This window comes from Anoplopoma fimbria, chromosome 20 (genome assembly GCF_027596085.1).
Source record: "Anoplopoma fimbria isolate UVic2021 breed Golden Eagle Sablefish chromosome 20, Afim_UVic_2022, whole genome shotgun sequence".
NCBI classification, from domain to species: domain Eukaryota; kingdom Metazoa; phylum Chordata; class Actinopteri; order Perciformes; family Anoplopomatidae; genus Anoplopoma; species Anoplopoma fimbria.
This window is the reverse complement of record NC_072468.1, coordinates 1828650-1848815: the sequence shown is the minus strand read 5'-3', so window position 1 is coordinate 1848815 and position 20166 is coordinate 1828650. Positions and strand designations below refer to the sequence as shown.

Sequence of the window (20166 nt, the reverse complement as noted above, 5' to 3'; positions counted from 1 at the left end):
GGTTTTAAATATATAGTGACATCTTCTGGCAAACAATGTGTACTTCAATTTCAGAATGCAGATGCAATTTAACTGACAGATCACCAACGGTCATCTCCATCCCATCTTTTTACATTTGGGCTTTATGTGCCAAGCCAAAACAGCCTACACTGATTGAATGGGGCACTGGCTTCGAACCATGCATGACACTGAATCAGGGAGGCACACCAGTTAATGCCTCTGGTAGATTGCAAACCCCAAAACTCCAAAGTCAGCAGAGACTGGGTGTAAATAATAGAATGAATGAGCGCTAGTTGAACGTTAGCTAACCTTATTGGATTCTGTTATCTTTCCAATATAACAATGCACATGCAGTTTACAATAACCTTATTAAAGGCCCCTGAACATTTGTGTAATAAATAGTTTGTTTTACCATTAAAGGAATAACAGAACGTGTTTAAAGGCTTCTTAAGATTTAAAGATAAAATGACAAAAACCCTGGTCAGCTGCCCCCTCCTCCCCCAACACTTCCTTTAATCACTTACATCTATATGTCTTTTATTATCTTCTAGAATGTCAAAGATAGTGGTTGTGTGGAGCGGATGGACACAAATGTAGCAGACTGCAGGCCACAGGAACTTGTAAAAAGTCATCTTTATTTACAGTTTGCAAAACTGAACATCACAGAAACAAACCAAGGATCCAACACGGACTGAACTGAGAACCAGGACTTAAATACTAACTCATCTGACAAGGGGATGAAGTGTAAGTGGAGAAATGTGGCCGATAGGCTAGGGTGAGGGGGATGAGGTTAGGAAGAAGGGTAAAAAACACAGCAATCAGAAAAAAAGTCAGTCCAGACCTAAAATAGATCCGTTTAACCCTATAAATGAAAAATGAGACTGATGAGAACACTTTTTTTTCACATTGAGATAACACATTCCAAATCAACAACATCTCTATCAATATCTACATCAACATCTGCATCCCTCTATGAAGCAATATGCATGTTTACACACTGCATACATACTGTATATGAGGACATTTGGCATAATTCACAGTCATTTAACTTGTGTGGTGCTTTTAGAGAGGTATGGTAAATACAACTTGATATTTACTCACTTTATCCATACTTTCAAACTGCAACACGTGAGCAAGGCAGCCCTGCAACAGTGACTGACAACGCCACAAATCTAATGAAGAAAAATAAATAAATAGCCAAAGCGGAACGTTTGTAACTAGCTTGACAGACATAACTTCCTGCATGAGCTCAGCTATTCTTATCTCAATGAAGCAAAGCAGTTTAATGAGGTGTCCAGTGACAGTTATAGTCGCCCTTGGCATTCTTTATTGTCAATGTTGCATAAATACAGCCCTCCTTAAATGTTTGAATGTTACCATATATGGTTTTTGGCTGATTTTTGTCTCACAAACCGTGCCAAGTCTCAAGGTTGTGTTGACTGAAACTGGAGAAACTCTTTGACCCTTCTCTTTCTGCTTTTCTCTGAGTAAAATAACACAGGATCAGTACAATGTCACTGTTTTAAAGAGAGAAATGGATGGATTTAAATTTTAATTGAAGTAGTAATGCATCATAGTAAGTATAGATATAGGATTTGTTTCATACTGATTCTGTCTAAATCTGAATCATTTAATGTTCACTGTTTATATGTTGTAGCACTTAGTAAAAACCTTCTTTTTTCCGGCCCCAAACATAATATCTCAGCCACTTGTCCCATCTTAACATGGTGAGGCATTTGTGAGCACTATTACAGAACAAAGACTGATTGTTTCCGTGGTTGCCCTCATGAGGGCGCTTTATACCTTAATCAAACTTACAAAGTTTACACTAGCAGTCCAATAATTCTGAAAGTAAGAGGGAAGGTGTCTGCGTCATTTCATGAGGAGGAACTGTTGATGTGGCCTTAATGCTCGTACATGACCTTATGTGAAATGGTATATTTGACATTACATTGGAAATAAGTGCAGCTTATCTCTGTTCTATAGTTGTGAATGGGAACACGGCGCAGTTTCAGTTTGTATAGAAGTCATTGCAACACCTGTGATAGCCCAAGTTTGTGCGTCTTTTGTATATGATTATAACTTTAAAACAGTGGTAAGTGTTGTTAAAGGACATTCTTGGTTTTTCGAACATCACCTGGGATGTATCCCGCTGAAAAACAAATGCTTAACTTCAAATGTTATGATGGTATATAAAAGGCACAAACTAAATAGGAGCTTTGTGTAGACAGTGTTGTGAACCTCAGATGTGTGAGTTGTACAGGTAGGTGCTGTTGATGCTCCAATCGGGAGGGAAGTCCTGCACTGCGTGGCTCTTGACGTGTCTCTGCATGGCGACCAGGCTATTGCAGAACTCCAGGCACACTGTGCACTGGTAAGGCGTGGCCCCTCCGTGAGTCCGCAGGTGCTTGATCATGGCTGAGTAGTCTCGTGAGCGCTGACCACAGAGACGACACTCAAAGGGTTTCTCTCCTTGAAGCCGAGGGAGAATAGAAAAGGGGGGCACAGGAAGGAAGACATTGAGTAAGGGGAAGAGAGATGTGCTCACATGAAAGAAGGCCTTGAACATTTAGGCATACATTTTGTATTTCTTGCCAGTGTTTTACCATTTGTTCATTTTATATATTCTTAAGAGATTTAGAGTGAAAACAACTAAATTGGGTCACTTTTTAAGCAAATCACACAGATTTGTTTAAGATCAGAACAGTTATGCATCTAAATACTGTATACTCTGCACGATGGAACAATAAAAACAAAATACTGAAGATAAATGGCTATCAACTATCATTACAAGTTACATTAAAACTCAACAGCAAGTCCTCTACAGCAGCCTTTGAACATTTGAGATATCATCTTAAATACTAACCCATTGTTTTTTGTTTAGCACGATAGCATGTGTGTTGATTTTAGAACAATATATGTGGTTTTGGATGTTTCAACCAATTTACAGCAAATTATCTTTTAGACTTATATTGTTGCTTGTTTGCCAGTGTTTCATTTGTTATGCTACGCTTTGCACAATATCCACTTTGCAGAGAAAATTGCTTGACAAGGGTAATCATCACAGTGAATATTTTTATGTTACTTTTGTCAAACCTATAATTAATAATGTTACATCGGCACACTTTGAATTCAATGCACTACAGAAATAATCATAATAGCTCTAAAAGCAGTTAGAGCAGACATGATGTTCATTGTTGATTTATGGATTTTAAGTTTCAATTCCGCAAGTTTCAAGTTCCTGTAAGGTGTGTTTCATAGTATTTAATTGAGTGGAAAGCGTCAGCTGCCTGGAAGTTTGTAAAAAAAAAATTAAACCCAGAATGCAACAGTCTGCTTTGGAAAATGTTCATCAGTAATGATTCATAACAAATGTTCTAAAACATGCAGCAATGATAGCACAGTCAAAAATCATTGGCTAAAAAAAACACCTAAAAGAGTACATTCTTTTGTCTTTAATCCTATGAAAATGTAAATTGATCATGAATGCCTCCTTCTCCAGTCACTTGCCATGCTAACAACGGACCTGTCTCTGATCTGTCTGGCTTTAGAGATAAGTTTTTTTACTTTTCAGTCATATAGTGCCAGTGGCTTTTTAAAGTCAAAGTACTCTGTAATTGAACATAATTTCTTTCTTTCTTTTTTACCTTTTGGTCCAGTTTATCTGATTTATCTTTGTAACGTTAAGGCAAGAAATGTATTTAAATACTTGTTTTTGCTCCAATGTCCCACAATATAAAACAAAAATGTTCAGCCATATTGTGGGTAGGCATAGTCTTAGATCCTAACGTGTAGTGTCTAACCAGTGAGTACTAAAAGGGGCCATAAGTCACTGCGCTGAGTTCTATTCTGAAAAAATATACCATAAATGCTACCTCGTTATTTCTGCTACATCCAACAAAGCACTCTTAGTTTTGTTCTGCCAACTAAACATTGCTTACCGGTGTGAACTCGGTGGTGTGTATCCAGTTGATGTTTCAAACTAAACTTCTTGGGACAGTGTTGGCACTGGTACGGTTTTTCTCCTCTGTGTTCTTGTTGATCGGATTGTGGTTCATGCTGCAACACACCTCCTCTTCCACAGAACTGACACCCTGCACAGGCCTCACCTGTGCAAACAACACGATTAAGGTGTGAACCTTGTGGTGGGTAATGAGTGGCCTGGCTGTCCACAAAAACACTTTAACAATTGAATGGTATGGTGGGTTCATTTTCTGCAACAGTTAAAAATCCTGTAAAGGTGTTGTAGCGACACCTTGCTACTATTTAACACATTAATAACTAATTTAACAAAATGTTGTCTAAATTTATGCTTTTCTTTTGTTCTTGTTATGTATAAATAGTTTATGTTTATTGTAATACTCAAGTCCTTATAGACGAACACATTAAGTGCTGTGAAATGTACACGCCATCAAAATGACCAATTACTTGCAATAAAGGGAACCTCATTCATTCAATGAATCTGCAACCTGATTATGAGTTGACAATATTATAGGTTACTATCAGCAAAATACCTTTTTGAAAATTGAGTTCAAAATTGGTTAATACCCTTATATTTCAATTATTGCCTTTTGTTTCAAGGTCATACTAAGAAAATATGTTTAATGCTGTAACTTGAGCACTATGAATCGGGGCTGCTAAATGTTGAGCTACTTGGTTCAGTTTAATAAATGGCAATATTTGATTAAACCAAACATCAAGATGCATTTTGATTACCTGGACAAAGCCCTTATTAACTTGTTACATACATTTTAGTCTAATATTACCCATTGGACATGGGATAAATCACTTTGGGCTCTGTGATTTCCGATATTTTCTAACATTTTATATATCGAACCATTAAGCAGGTTAGTCAATTCATTCAGAATTTTTTCAATCTTGCTTCAATCGACAATAGCAGTCAGGACTACAATTATCCCAGACCTTCTTGACATGATTGCAGTTTATCATAACTCCAGTAAAAAACATACAGTTTATGCACAAGCTTTAGAATAATGTTTTAGTCACATACTTTTATCAATCACTTTCAGAGGCACAACTCTATTTTGGTCAGCATCCTGTTACAAGACAATAAATTCTGCTTGTACTAGTTTACTTTCCTGTCACTCCGCACATGTGTCTCATCTGCAGCCGCACATGTTAGTGAGTCAAAAAATTACAAAGGTGTGATTTTGAGGTTAAAGTTGCAACTCTGAAGCCTTTCAGTACCTTTTATATTTTTTGCTTTTTTTCAAGTGAAAACCTGGGCCTCGTAGTATAGACCGGATGCTGAAATAAAATACGGGGTGTACTGTAGTAGGGGAAATTGAGAAAATAAAACCACAACAATTGAACACTAACCACTCTAAACACAAGCTACTGAGACCCGTTGTCATTAGCATGCTTCCTGTCCAAGATTTCTCTTCAGTTGTCACTTTAAAAGCCCTAACATCTTTATAGTCACTGCTTTAATTTGAATTGGCCTTATAAACATACAGTATTATGATTTCAGGGGCAATCAAACAGCTCAAAACAACACTGAAGGCATTTGCTTAAATGCTTTGATTCATTTATTACTGTTCTGTTTTTATTCAGATTTTAGAGAGATTCAATTAGTGCTTTAGTAATATGTTTAAGTACTTTTCCTAAATTATTACACAGCTTTCTGCATTGTGACTTGTAAAGCGCAGTTTACCATAGCTTAATCTCTTCAAGTATGAACATAATGTTCCATCAGATAAAACATTTTAAGCAGTTTGATTGTACAAGATGAACAACCATACTTGCATACGCATGTGTACACACACACACACACACACACACACACACACACACACACACACACACACACACACACACACACACACACACACACACACACACACACACACAGACTGTAGGTTAAGAAACAGTGTTAGTATTGCAGTGACATTCATATTATAGTTATTTATTATAATAAATCATTATGTATGATATTTAGGACAAACCGCTGTTGCGATGCAGTGCATACTGTACTGCATACATCTAGCCCTATCTAGTAACCACACTCCTGCTCCTTCTGCACCGTGCTCTCAAAACCACAACTTTCTTTATCACTTTCCATTGCGTAGCTATGTAGCGGGAGTCTGCAAGGTTAGAGGTCATGACAAGAACTGTCATACTACCGTGTCAAATTGAATGCTTTTAAACGGGATAAACACCGGTACAGCCTTGATCATACTGGATAGTTATAATAGTATGTTTAATGTGTTGTATGTTTTCTGTTATTATCATATTACCTGGTGGTGTGGAGGCTGACTCCAGCAGCACTGGAGCACCACGGAGGCTTGTACTGCAGTGTTGGCAGTCTTTAACTCTCTCTCTGATGGTTTTGGGTACCTCATGGTTACTGTGGAAAATAAAAATGTTTTTATTGCAATGGTTGCAAAAAATTACACTAACTGTTCCTCGAACTAGAATAAAGAAACGTCTTTAATTTTTACTCCAAGGGGATACTTCACGCGAGATATGTACATGGAGTAAAAGACAGTCTGCATATATTTTAGAAACGTTTCATCCTTTGTTTTGAACAATTTCTTGTGGTACAAACGTGGCCAGTCTTAACATCGAAAGCATGTTTCAGTGGGTGGAAAAACTTGAATTCTGCAAAGGAGGGGAGAAATATAGGGGGCTCCCCTGTACAAACTGTGTGGAACACTGTACAAAATGCAGGTAAATCTCCCAAAAACAAAGTCATCTAGGTTTCACAACTAGTATCACAACAGGGCAGCGGTAAATTCATGGGGATTAAAACAAAGTATGGTTTGTTTTAATCCCATATAAAATAAAATAAAAATATTTATATTTATTGGAAAATTAACTTTTCTGTCTTTTGCCCTTTTGTGCTGTGATTGGTCAGAAAACTGGGATTATGATTTGAAAAAAAAAAATACCTGACTGACTAGGACTGATAGGGAAGGGTTAACTATTGAAACTGCTCTAGTTGGAAAGTGCAGGAGGCCCAAAACAGCAGTGAGTCAGGTATTGAGCTGTCGCAAGGGAACAATTGAGCACATTAGGGGATTATTCTTTGACTTTGTGAGAGACAAAATAAGGAGACAATGACTGAAAATAAGAGCCAGAAGTTTCCAAAATCATGTCCATGTGCTGACTTACCTCAGCTCACTGGCTTGAACGGGCCCAGTAAATGCGCTCTGGCTGGTTTTTTTCCTTTTCAACAGGCCTTGCTTGATTATGCTCCCCATACCTGTCGACCCAGCGCAAAGGTTTTGGGTATAATATGGATAAAAGCCTGAACCCATTATAGAGCTTCGAACAGGGGTGTGAAAATGAGAGCCGAGTAAGGGGAACATGTGGGGGTTGGAGAGGGAGAATGGGTACGCTACAGTGGACTGGTTTGGGGTCTGAATGGGGTGAGCTGCAATTAAGCTTGGATAGTTCTCTGCTATCCGCCTCAGGGTGGTCACGGAGCTCCACATGTTTGTAGGGAAAGTCCAGGGGGAAGAGTAAGAGGAACTGCTGCCAGCAGGCCGGGTGATTACACTGTCTCTGTTATAGGACGTTGCTGACACAGGGGAGAGTTTGGGCATCTTTCTTGGGGATGGCAGGCTGTTGGGGTTCTTGTTTGGATCAGAGGGTGAGAGGTTTTCCAGGACAATGCAATCGCTTGCCTCCTCCCCTGGGGAAGAAGTCACTTGTAGTCTCTCCTCTCGAACCGGACTCCCTTCTTCCTTTTGATCGTTCTCCTCTGCACTTTCCTTTTCTTCTTCTTTGACACATGGGCTTTCTCTTCTTTTTTCACCCTCTCTGGCTCTGTAGTCGAGATTTCCCAGCTGCTTACGGCACTGGTCCTCCAGCTGCTGCATCTCTAACAGCTGAGCAGCTTTCAGCAGCAAGTGCAGGTCATCCACAGACACGTCAAGAGTCTGTGTGTAGGTGAAGTCCAGAACTTGTTGGAAGGTGCGTGGTGAGAAATACTCCAGAGTGCAGTGGACTGGGCTGTCTATGTCTACCTGGGCCAGCTGCTGTGCTAGTCTTCTGCTAGCGCAAGCTAGTACTAGCCGATGAGCCCTGAAAGTTTGACTCTTTACAGAGATGATGGCATCGCAGAGTGACCCTGAGCGTCGTAAGGCATCTGCTTGCTGCAGGAAGTGGAAGTATTGGGTGTTGTTGATTCGGATCATTTCTGAAGTTTGTAGAAATATTTTCAAAAAGCTGAGAAGAAAAAGTTGAAGGAAAAAAAGGAAACAATCAGAGAGAGATTCAGTCAGATTGTGCCTACACTGCTAAAATTAGTTTTATCTGTTTTCCAGGTGGTTACCAGGTATGTGACATTTCTAGAAATGCTAAATTGTAAGTAGGAAGATCGTTTAGCAAATCAACAGCAGGGAATTGACTTGTGATTAACAGATTTCTCTGTGGTTTGTACAGTTTTTGTTTCATCCTTGGCTGTAGTGAGAGTTGAGGGGGCAGAACATTATTTGTTTATATTGATACGAGTTGGCGTGAGAGTGAATTTGTTTTTCAACCAATTTACGGAACTGTTTAGACAATGGTTTCAAATGTTTATATAGATCCCCCCCCCCAAAAAAAAGAATATTAATATCTTACACAGTAGGATTCATATTTCTTTTTAGAAGAAAAGGTTTCATGAATCACAACCGTGTCTAAAGGCATGTCTGAATGTCTGGTTGATGTGTTGAAATGTACCCTTTTTTGTGAAAGCTTTGATATTCGGTGCTCACATACACACTCTAAAGCCACAAAGCCCTAACAGTATATGAAACCATGACTAATGACTGTACACACGAGTAAACACGAGTAAAGTTTGCGTGTCAACAACAATAACTGTATTTGGTTGACTGTATTTGGATACTATAAACTATAGCAGAGGTCGAATAAGTAAATATGTAAGTGTATACTTTGAATTTACCCCTGAAATTGAGAATACAAAGATTAAAACACTGTAGCTGTACTACCGGATGCCGGAGAAGTTGCTGTCACAGTCGGAAGACTATTATGAACTTTTATGATATACAGTGTGTGGTTGGTTTCTGCACCGTAGGTCACAGGTTTTTGCACAATTGCAACCCCATTCGGTCCTCTGATAGTGACTGTAAATGGAAAGTAGACGTGAAACGAAATAACATTTAGTTATCTTGTTACTGGAAATATTTTTCTCTCTCAAAAACTCCCTTTCTCTGCTCTTAATTAATTTAATTAATTGAAAAACACAGCAGCAAAAAGCAGTAATTTAAAATGATATCTGATATATTTTATTTATTATTTAAACAAAACAGCCCGTAACGCTGAGAGTGAAACTTGACAGTACAGCAGCTCCAGTATCAGAAGTAGAAAATATTTAGATGTACAGTATTTGATAAGGCTCTGCCAGCATGCTTAAGGTTTAGGTTAAGGTTTCATTTATTACATTTTTAAAAAAGCAATTATAGTTACATAATTACCTTTTGAGTGCACAATGTTGAGTGCACGTACAAAAAGTATTGTGCAAATCAAACCTATATCATTTTAGTGAAGGCCACAGCAACGTTTACGGCTGTCAAAAGTCATGCTCAGAAATATATATATTGTCTATAATAATAATAATAATAATAATAATAATAATAATAATATAACTCAAATGAGTCACGCATGTATTAAATGACGTATTTTTATAATTTATGCCCAATTCAAATTTCTTCCGTACAATATGCAGTCATGCATTTTGTAAAGTAGTAATTTTAATTAATATGAAATTCTTTTCAATAATAATAATAATAATAATAAATAATGCTATTATTAGTAGATTGTGGTGTTATTGGATCAATTTAGTGGTCATTTACCGGGTGGATTCTTATGGTGTACTTTTTATTTTTTTGATAATAAAATTTAACAGCATGGAATTTTATGCGCAAGGAGATTTTGCAGAAACTTTTAAAAGTAGTGCAATGTGTTGTGTAATACACAAACCTTTTCAGCTCGGATATTTTGCCGTCTTTCAGTGGCGCGTGGAGCACCAATCTATATACTTAACTATAGTTTCAACTGTTTGTTTTTTTAGATTGTAATTTCAAATATTGCACACACATAACATTGGTGTGTTGCACCTGACATAATCATTTTCAATTATGCGTTGTAGCTTTCCAGCATTACTGTCCTGAGGCTGCTGGACATTAAATACATTGTTTAATTGTATTGTTTTCTGATTCATTATGCTTCATGTCATTGCAAACCTAGATATGTTATATCTTTAAAATATATTTGATTTTTGATTCAAATTCCCACAGATGCTGTTCAAATTAACAATGCACTTTTACAGCGTTGTTACATAGTAAGCAGGTCACTGTACCCAATGCTTACATGGGGGAAAACCTTGCATGCATATGTCAGATTTATACATCCTTTGACAGGACATGAACTGTCAGCCAGCCTCCCCACAGCTCGCATGTAAAGGACTGTAATCTCAAGAGAGAAGCCTGTATTTATAGCCTCTACAGGCAACAGAAGATCAGTAGCAGCACACTAGGTTGAGTTAACAGTAGATCACAGAAACACGAGCAGCGTTTGATCTTGTGGTTTCAAGTCTTGAAAACTTAAGAAGCAGCAAGCTGTGTGAATGAGACACTTACCTGGTATTTAGTGAATAATCTCACTGGAAAATGATGAGCTACCTCGCATCATGACTGTGAAGTGACTTGTAAAGTGACATGTCTGTCTGGGTACAGGTTTTGGTGTGGGACAGGGTGGTTTCCTCCTTTGTATTTACAGTCCCTCCTCTTCAACTTGTCTCTTTCCCTTATTGGTTCATTGATTATGGTGCTAAATGGCTTTTTTTTTTTTTTTTGGGGGGGGGGATTAAAGATGATTGATTTCTACTAAGTATACCAGTTATTTTAATTTAATTTTGTTTATTTAATTTAAAGCATGGACACAGTTTTACTAATTAATATTCTTCAAGTGTTGCACAGGGTAGACAACATGTCTTGATATTGCACGTTGCAAGCAAATCACACATTAAACAGAAGTAACAATAGAAACACACTTTCTGGTTTCCTTTGATCAAATTATTTAGCTCTGTGTCTTTGTGCGTGTGCGTTGCCTGTGTGTGTGTGTGCGTGTGTGTTTGTGTGTGAGGGAGAGAAACAGGGACAGTGGTTAGAGGGATATTTGCATGCCCTATTGTCTGATGCTGTGTAACTGCTATACATGCTGTACATGATTTCCTCCACTCCAGCATCACTTGCTGGTCACTACATTAATAGGATGTTCTGTGCTGAGACAAAAACCACTTCAAAGACTGATCTGTGACAGGAAACATACAGACAAAAACACAGTGGTACTGATATGCAGGGCTAGGCCTCTCTGAAACCTTCGCCACTGAAATAGAAATATGTGCTTTGTCCTTTCGATTTGTCAGATACTGTTGTGAAAACCTATAAAAATAGGCCAACTGTAGAGAGCTGGTCAGTTTGCAGACCTCAATGGTTGAGTAGATTATAACTCCTCTGTGTCCCTATAAAGATTTATTTATATACTTTATTTAATACTGGTTGATTTAATAATCAACCAGTATTTTTAAGCTATTTTGATTAGCAACTAATGAATTGTTGTTCTCTGCAGTATTCATAAAACTATGTATTATCTTCAAACACATTTTGAAAGCACTCAAATTTGAAATTTGAAATCATTTTTAATATAATATAATTTGATATAATTTATGGATATTTATACAATATGTATTTGTATAATCCAGCTGACAGACAAAGTAAGCACATAGCTGGTGAAAATAGTGGAGTATTCAGCAGCTCTATCTTCCTTTAGCAGTTGTTGGAGACCAAAACAGAGCTAAAAGAGAGGAAATGTTGGCTGTAATGTTGGCTAGAATCAGTGTTATGCAGGGTGTTTTGAAGTTCTTTTGCCCCAAGTGGTCAAAAGTTTGCCCCATTATCAAACAATATATTTAAAAAAAATGTTGATAAACTGAAACAGGGCTCTCTGCTCTTATCTTTTCAAACGCTGGGATGGATTGTTGCCGATAAATTGCAATTCGAGAGCAGATGGTATTATATCTGATGCAATGAAATCTGGTTATTAGGAAAGATTTTAAGTATTATCACATGACAAAAGCCCTTTGTAGTCACATCTGGTATGAATCAGGGGGCAGCAGAAGGAAGAATGGTGTTATGTGGTCAAATTTGATTGCTCATAGTCAATATTTTGATAGCAGCAATATTAATAGAGCTTTAGACATTGAAAAAAGGTTCCTGTGTTTGCTGTTGATTACCCTGTTTAAATTTATTGAAACTGTAAATGTAATGAAATTCAATTTTAAATATGTTTTTTGATATTTGACACTATCTGAGTAATCACTGAATTGCCTAACCTTTGTATAGTATAAGGCATTGTTTTTTTAACTGTTACTTGATTCAGGGACAAGACACTTTTTTGATGCCTGTTTTGTACTTCTAAGTACAGGATCATTAAGGTCAAAAACATATAGAGTGTCATCAGCAAAGCTGTTAAAATATATGCCATTTGCAGATGCAAGCTCAGGAACATAATGTAGATTTAAATTAAGGGGCGGCTGTGGCCTAGTAAAGGTAGTTCTCCAATCAGAGGGGGTGGTTCAAACCCGGCTTCGGCAGTCGATGTGTCCTTGGGCAAGACACTTAACCCCAAGTTGCTCCCGAAGGCTTGCCATCGGTGTGGACTGGATGATGAATGTTAGTTAGAGTCTGATGGTGGCACCTTGCATGGTAGCCTGTCATCAGTGTGTGAATGGGTGAATGATATGTAACATACTACTGACTGTAAGTTGCTTTGGATAAAAGCGTCTGCTAAAAATGACTGTAATGTAAATTAGCAATGGGTGCAAAACGAAGCTTTGAAGTAGACCAATTTAACAATACAATAGTCAGTGTCCATGTTTTTGGAGAATACAAAACAATTACAGATGGGACCAAAAAAAACATACCTTGCACGGCAGCAGTATTCTTGCAATGCAACAATATCACGTGAGAATCACAAATCACATATCACACAAAACTCAATTTTGTCAGGCTTAAAAGTAATGTGTTGTGTCTGGGGGAAAAAACAGTGCATTGACCAGTCAGCGCCTTGTGAGGAGCTACTGGCAGCTATGGAAGTGACTTAGGTATGTGGGAGAAAAGAACGGCGACTGCTCGTTGCACATGTGAGAAGTTTGCCTTCAGGGCTCTCTGCCAGAAATCGCTTTAGGTTTAGGAAACAAACCAACTTGGTTAGGTTTAGGAAAGGTTTTTGGTTAAAATAAACCTGCATGTTTTTCCTGACTGGAGTCCATGCCAGCTGACATTGGACGAAGGCCAAGTTTTTGAATGTCCTTGTGTGCTTACCTTACTCAATTGAACATATAGGAAAATATCTAGCATCCTGAGCAGACGCGAAGCACACCCCAAGTTGTGTCTTCCTCTGACAGATAACTACATTACTTAAGTAGCATTTAAGCACATAAAGCATCCTTTACACATGTCACCAATATGGTCAAGGGACGTGTGTAGTGTTAAACATAAGGTGTTTCCTTGTAGTTGCTTGATCACAGCTTGAAATGCTCATTTAATGTGACACTCAACGGTGACATTTCTAAGTTCCTATTCCCTTTTTTGGTGGATGTGCTTGTGTAAGTATATGGTGACATTTGGTCCGGGGGGGTCGATTCTTCTTACCTTATGTCTCTGTGCGAACAATTATTGTCGGGTATTGCTCAAACCGCTGGACAGTCTGATCTCACCCATTACTCTCAGAGAAATTAGCATTATACCAAATGTTAAATGTCATCTTCCGCTATATGGTGAGGAGATTGCTCGAGGTGATGCAAAGGGCTTCACCTTCCAGTAATATCAAAACTGTCAGTCCCCCACACCACACTACTCAGCACCTGCTATCCCCTCAGTTTAACAATAACCATAAGACCATGCATCAGTGCTGACTCACTGAGGTGACTAACTGTGTGGGGTTATTGAAGTAAATGCTCATCTGTGCACATTCTGCATTAGCATGTCCCCTTCACAACCACACGTCATATGATGTTAATGATATGTATCTTTCATTTGTCAAGTAAGCAACTGACCTATGATCTACCTACCAAGCTTTTTAATCTCTTCATATGAAGGGGTTTCGTATTGTTGTTTTGTTGAATGAATCAAAGTGTTACTGATCTAAACAAAACACACACTCAGACTACAATGTGATAAAAGTCAGGGTTAATATGAGTCGTCCTACATTACCACAGTGGCGGTACACGAGCAGTCGACTTCAGAAGAACCTCTACCAAGATGACTGATTTGCATTGGAGGCATGAATGACAAACTGTCACTGTACAGCCACAGAGCCTTTTCACAGTAATCTGGGTAAACAGGACTACCCGTCAGTGTTGTGGTTTGGAAGAAGTGAACCTGCGTAGGGCTGGGACTTGCTGCTTCTTTGTAATTTCTGGGTGAAGGAAGTGTGAGGCCTACCCTACCCACGCTAGTGATAGTGTCAGGTGAATTGGTGCTTGGAAACTGTCTCATAGCAGTTAATCGTTGGTTTTACTGAGGGTCAGAAGTTTATTGATGCTTATTACAGCATAATTTAAAGGATTATGATTTGATTAGAGCAATCATTTGCTTTAAAATGACAGGAAACTAACCCCCACAGCTACAGTACATTATTACTCATTGCACTACATTAAGTTAAAAGGAAAATACTCATCAGTTACTAACAATGTTAACATGATTTGGAGATTATCAGGGAAGTACTGTAAGTCTCTGGTGTTGGTCGTTTTTTTTTCGCACAGTACCATTGTTTTTAGAATTATGTTTTAGTCTTGGTGCATCATATCTACATCTTAATATGGGCATTCAAACTGAATTGATTGAACATATATTCAGTTTCTTCATTTCTTTTTAGGGTAATGAGCTGATATACATCACAAGTAGCTTTTCCTGACAGGAAGTGAAATGCAATTTTGGCCCCACAGAAATGACGCTGTGGCTTAAGGAGTCACTGAAACTCCATACTGAGAACTGAGAGAAAATCTAAATTTACCACTGATCATAATCTTGGTATTTTATCTTGTAGAAACTTGTACTAAAAATAATCAAACATATTGTATCGTGCAAATGTCTGACACAGGAACACGCAGGACTTTAGTTTCAGACTTTAACATCAATATTGCATTGTGGTATTGTAATTTGTACTGTAGTGTAACAAAAAACAACTGTCTTCTGAGTGTACTTAGGTTTCCTTTTCCAAAGAATTCAGCTGAGGAGATTCAAGAAAAGAAAAAAAAAATTCCACTATGAGTTAGTCAGACAGTTTGCCCCATCTTGACTGTGGCTTTTACATCATAGGCTTCATCTTCATACAAATTCTCAATCTGGATGGATGACTGAATTAAGTTTCCTTATTACATGGTGTTAGACTTCTTGGAGAGAGAAAACATGCACGTGATGAAGTACTTCAATAAACACAGACACAGTATTTTTATGGGTCATTCATTTTTTATTACACTATTGATTAGCTTGACCAGTTTTAATTTCTCAGATTGCTTGCAAATACAGTTACACAACAGAGAACATTTTGCCAAATAGGAGTATCTGTCTGCTTATTTGTGGAGCATGTCTTTGGTTAAAGGTCTGAATGAAAATGAAGGACAGCTCTCTTTGATGCTATCAACATCCCTAGAACTAATGCAGAATAATTTAAATCAGACAGACAGAATCAATGTCAAATTTTTAGCAACCTGTACACAAATTGAGTAATTTGGTTCTACTTGTGCTTAGTGCCACTCCTTGTCAATTAGGCAGAGGCCATATATGCATCCATATTTTACATCTATCATTATGAACTTGTCTCAATGTTTTCTCTTACAAGCTTTTTAATTTACATTACAGGTGAAAAGCATGACCCTCAATCCAACTGATTATTACATAGAAATAAAAAATACAGAATAATTACATCCAAAACACAGCATTGTAAAAGGCAATAATGCAGCAATTAAAATCTCAATTACGTTTATGTTTCGTTGGGAAATAAGGGTACAGACCAACAAAGAAGTCTAGAATTCAGAGGACGTACGTACAAATGTGATTTGAGTAACTACAGTATACACCATTCTAAGTCTGCTAAATGCTGGTAGGAAACCTTCAGTGGTTTGGGAAACACAGGCAAGCTTATTCTCATCTATGGTTTCAGTAGTATCATTACAAGATCAACTGACTTAAACTGTGAACATACAACGTTTTCATTCACTAACGTAGCTGTACAAATTATACAAGGTGTATGACTTCTCTTCGCCTGTCATAACACAACTGCAACCTGCAATTAACCTGCCTAACGAGAGCAATTTAAGATTAATGCTAAATCATACCTCTGATAGTCAAACTCGTTATGCTTATTTCCAAGCTAACGAGACACAAAAAAACACAACATAAAAAGTAAACAACTCTTCCTCTGAATGGACAAATGCAGGTTTAAAAAAAAGAAAACTTCCACCAGTAACAAATAAATACAATATGAACTGATTTTGGTATGTATTATCTCTACTATAGTATATAGTCAAAGACTGATGAACAAAAAGCAACATCCCACAATGTGACCTTCCTTTACCAAGATAGTCTGATAGAATCAAGTGGCTAAAGGAAATTCAACCTGACACACTATGCAGTTAACTATCAGCCAGAAAAAAGGGGCAGTCCCTTTTTTTTGCTTACCTATACAGGGTACTGTGTTGATCATAAATATGACAAACTACAATGAGTCATTCAGTGAAAAGCTTTTTCAGAAGAGAGTAACTTAAACACTAGTACTAGTACTAACATTCAATGTTGTTGAGTCCAAATATGTAAAACGGGGAGATTAAGAGACATACAGCACATTTAACTTCTATCATGCCTGAGTGTGGTCTGTTTTTAGGACTCATTATACACACTGACACACTACTTTAGCTGTGGCCTCTTTACAATCTGCTGCTCTGTAGTGTATAACAACCTTGAAGCACACCTGCCAAATGTGAAAAGGAACAGGCTGCTACAGGAAGTGATAACAAGTGCATCAGGCATGTAGTCTGTTGGATGTGTTGAACTTTAATACTCCTGTGGAGGTCTACTCGGGGAATGATGCATTACTGAAAAGAAGATGGAATCTCAACGTCTACCTTAAATACATTCAGAAAGAAGTTACTGTATCGTTGTCTTGTGCTGGTTTTTACAACAGTCCGTTTTCAATCAGCCATGTTAGGAAAATGTTTCTCCTTCTCGTAACAGCACAATGTACTATTTTTTATGTCTTATTCCATTACATCGATGCAAATTAATCATAGAAATGTCTACACCTAGTAGTATGTTTTTCTTACGTTATTTACAGTGTCAATTTTGAATGCTGACATTTCAGATTTTTCAAAAGCAATGACAGGAACAACACAAATAAATACAGCAGTATCATACACCAAGTTGTCATGCTTTCATTAAAATAACGGACTTCTGATTATTGTGTTTTCAGTTCTTTAGGTAGCAGTACAAATAAAATAAACTCATTCACTGATTGAATATTTGGTATATTTTGCCAAAAAATGTATACAAATATTGAGGGCAGATCCTCAGAATTTAGACACATGATTTTTATTTGTACCACCAGCACATAGCTCTGTATTGTGGTCTTTTTGGCCTTCTATGTTGTAAAACTAAAGCCTAAATGTCTCACACATTCAAGGTAAACACCTACAAATCCTCACCTAATGTTCATGTCTTAATATTAGAGGTATTGTCCAATGTTACAGTAGCTAATGGAGGTTAGGACAGTTTGACCAAAATTAAACTAGGCTTTCACTCGCACTCATCTACACAGATACATTATATCTAACTGTGGTACAATTTGAACGAAAGAGACTACTACTGAAAAAGAAATACTATAAAGCATTACGCACCGTTCAACTTCAGTTTCTAGTGAGGAGCAATAGGTCAAGTCATGCCACTGGGATGGTTTTCCTGTCTGTGAGGTGAATGTTTTCAGGATCATGAAATGCTGTGGCACTGCTAATGGAAAGAACAATCCTCAGACTCTAACCCAGAGGAGTATTAGATTACAATAGGTGATGTGAGTTTGTATCATATCTCATTATTCACATTCTGGTAATGACATGTTGTTGGTCATTTACAATGGGTTTGGGATGTACCCTGTACTTATTCGTTTACTTTATGTTGCAACACATCATAAATCCGTCAAAGGGAGTGTAGCTGTTACCACTGTAAGGAAGGAGTGTCGGGGGGGGGACGGGACAAAACAAGTGATCAGGCATGACTTGTTGGCAGCCCCAGTACCTCAGTTCATCTGCTCAAAGAATTTGTAGGTAGGGTTTTCATAGCCATGGTTTTGCATTTTGTTGAGCTGTCGTTCTTCTGGTGTCAGCATGGGGTCAACCTGCTGTGAGAAACACAAAAGCTCTAATTATTACACACTAAAGACAAATTCATGAGCAAGGACCACACCATCAACTGAGATGTGAATAAATTGTCAATCAAATATGGAATGTACCGGAATAATAATAATAATAATAATAACTTTATTTAAATAGCACCTTTAAAAACAGAGTTTACAAAGTGCTTCGACAGACAAGGCAGCAAAAGCAAGACAATTAAACAAAAGAAAGCTTAGACAAATTAAGCTGTTAAAGATAAAACAGCACAATAGATGAAACAATAAAAAACAATCGATAGGATAAAACTAAACTAAGAAATAAAATGAAAAAACAAGTGTAAATGAATAAAATGAATAAAATAGATGAGCATAAAATATCAAAATAAGATAAGATAGTAAAACCAATAATAAAACGAAACATTAAAGTGACGACATCACATAAAAGCCATTCTGTAAAAATGTGTTTTAAGAAGTGATTTAAAAGAGATTACTGATTTTGCGAGCCTTATCTCCTCAGGCAGGTCGTTCCAATGCCGAGGGGCCGTTTTGGCAAAAGCACGGTCTCCTTTAGTTTTCAGTCTCGACTTTTGAACAGCCAGAAGGGCCCACCTGAGGATCTAAGGCTGCGAGCTGGCTCATAAGGGGTCAACATATCTAATATATATGTTGGGGCCAGGCCCAGACGTGCTTTAAAAGTGATCAGTAAAATCTTAAAATCAATTCTAAAACGAACAGGGAGCCAATGAAGAGAAGCCAGGATTGGGGTGATGTGATCTCGTCTGTTACAACCAGTAAGAAGCCTCGCTGCTGCGTTCTGAACTAGTTGGAGGCGAGAATGTGCTGTATTAAATGGGAGTAGTGGAGCAGGATGACTGTTTGGGTGTGGGGAGGCTTCAGAAAGGCTCTACCTTGGCTTCCAGGTTTGGGACACCCCCCAAAACCTTCTTCTGTACAGTATTTAATCACCAACTGCCTCTCATAGGAAAAGTTAAACATTTTGGGAAATATCCTTTTTTGTTTTCTTGCCAAGAGTTATACCACTCTTTCTAGTAAGTACGTAGCTTGAGCAAACAGCTGTTTAGCTTAGCTTAACATAAAGACTGGAAACATGGAGAAACACCTAGCCTGGCTCTCTCCATAAGAAAAACCCTGCTGAGCAGAACTTCTAAATCTCACTAAAAAAACACTTTACAACTACTTTGTTTGTAAAAAAAAAAAGAAAAAAAAAAGAAAATGAGTAAGTGTAAAAAAGACAATTGGCCATTTGGACAGAACCAGTTAGCGGTCTCCCCGTTTCCAGTCTTCAGCTACTATAAGCTAACTGGCTGCAGTTTTATATTTACCGTGCATTTTGTGAGGGTGGTATTAATCCTAATAGCCACCTCTTGCAAAGAAAGCATAGAAGGATATTTCCAAAAATATAAAGTTAGTCCTTCAACCTAAAGGATCCTAGCACTGTTTTTTTTTTACATGATTTAGCACAAAGAAAGTTAATCTTATAGACTGATATCATTCTCTTAAAGCAGGCACTGGTTTACTTATATACCACAATATGAAATGAATGGAAGCCAATGGATACTCTGAAGGTAGGACACAAATCTAAAACCTTTGCTATACTTTATACAGAGTTACTGTTGGTAATAATGTATTATATACACAGTTTTTTGTTTGTTTATTAAACTATAAATTGCTAGACCACAGTTGTGGTCCTTTAAGACTGCATTTGGCGTAATTTAAAAGCCTTTCTGGGAT

At 37.6% G+C, this 20166-nt stretch overlaps 2 protein-coding genes across 4 annotated transcripts in view; both read right to left on the bottom strand.

Moving 5' to 3' along the window:
- Window positions 1-636: 636 nt before the first annotated feature.
- zbtb32 (zinc finger and BTB domain containing 32) lies at window positions 637-10694 on the bottom strand. The gene is made up of 5 exons (XM_054622295.1): window positions 10608-10694; window positions 7135-8193; window positions 6258-6367; window positions 3942-4109; window positions 637-2472 (listed from the first exon to the last, which is right to left on the bottom strand). The coding sequence occupies exons 2-5, from the start codon at window positions 8160-8162 to the stop codon at window positions 2243-2245; spliced, it is 1536 nt and encodes a 511-aa protein (XP_054478270.1). The 5' UTR covers window positions 8163-8193; window positions 10608-10694; the 3' UTR covers window positions 637-2242.
- A 4798-nt stretch (window positions 10695-15492) lies between these two features.
- Window positions 15493-20166, bottom strand: part of aplp1 (amyloid beta (A4) precursor-like protein 1) — a 31175-nt gene continuing 26501 nt past the window's right edge. For 2 of the 3 annotated variants that reach the window (XM_054622277.1, XM_054622279.1), the window contains exon 17: window positions 15493-18420. In XM_054622277.1, the coding sequence (XP_054478252.1) occupies window positions 18319-18420 (102 nt within the window). In that variant the 3' untranslated portion in view covers window positions 15493-18318. The remainder of the gene's footprint in view (window positions 18421-20166) is intronic. The other variant, XM_054622278.1, reaches the window with a different exon arrangement.

Coding starts and splice junctions, on each gene's coding strand:
- zbtb32 (XM_054622295.1), bottom strand. CDS start 8,162: ATGATCCGAATCAACAACACCCAATACTTCCACTTCCTGCAGCAAGCA. Junction 6,368..7,134: donor GTTCAAGCCAGTGAGCTGAG/GTAAGTCAGCAC, acceptor TATTTTCCACAG/TAACCATGAGGTACCCAAAA. Junction 2,473..3,941: donor ACACCACCGAGTTCACACCG/GTAAGCAATGTT, acceptor CTCGGCTTCAAG/GAGAGAAACCCTTTGAGTGT.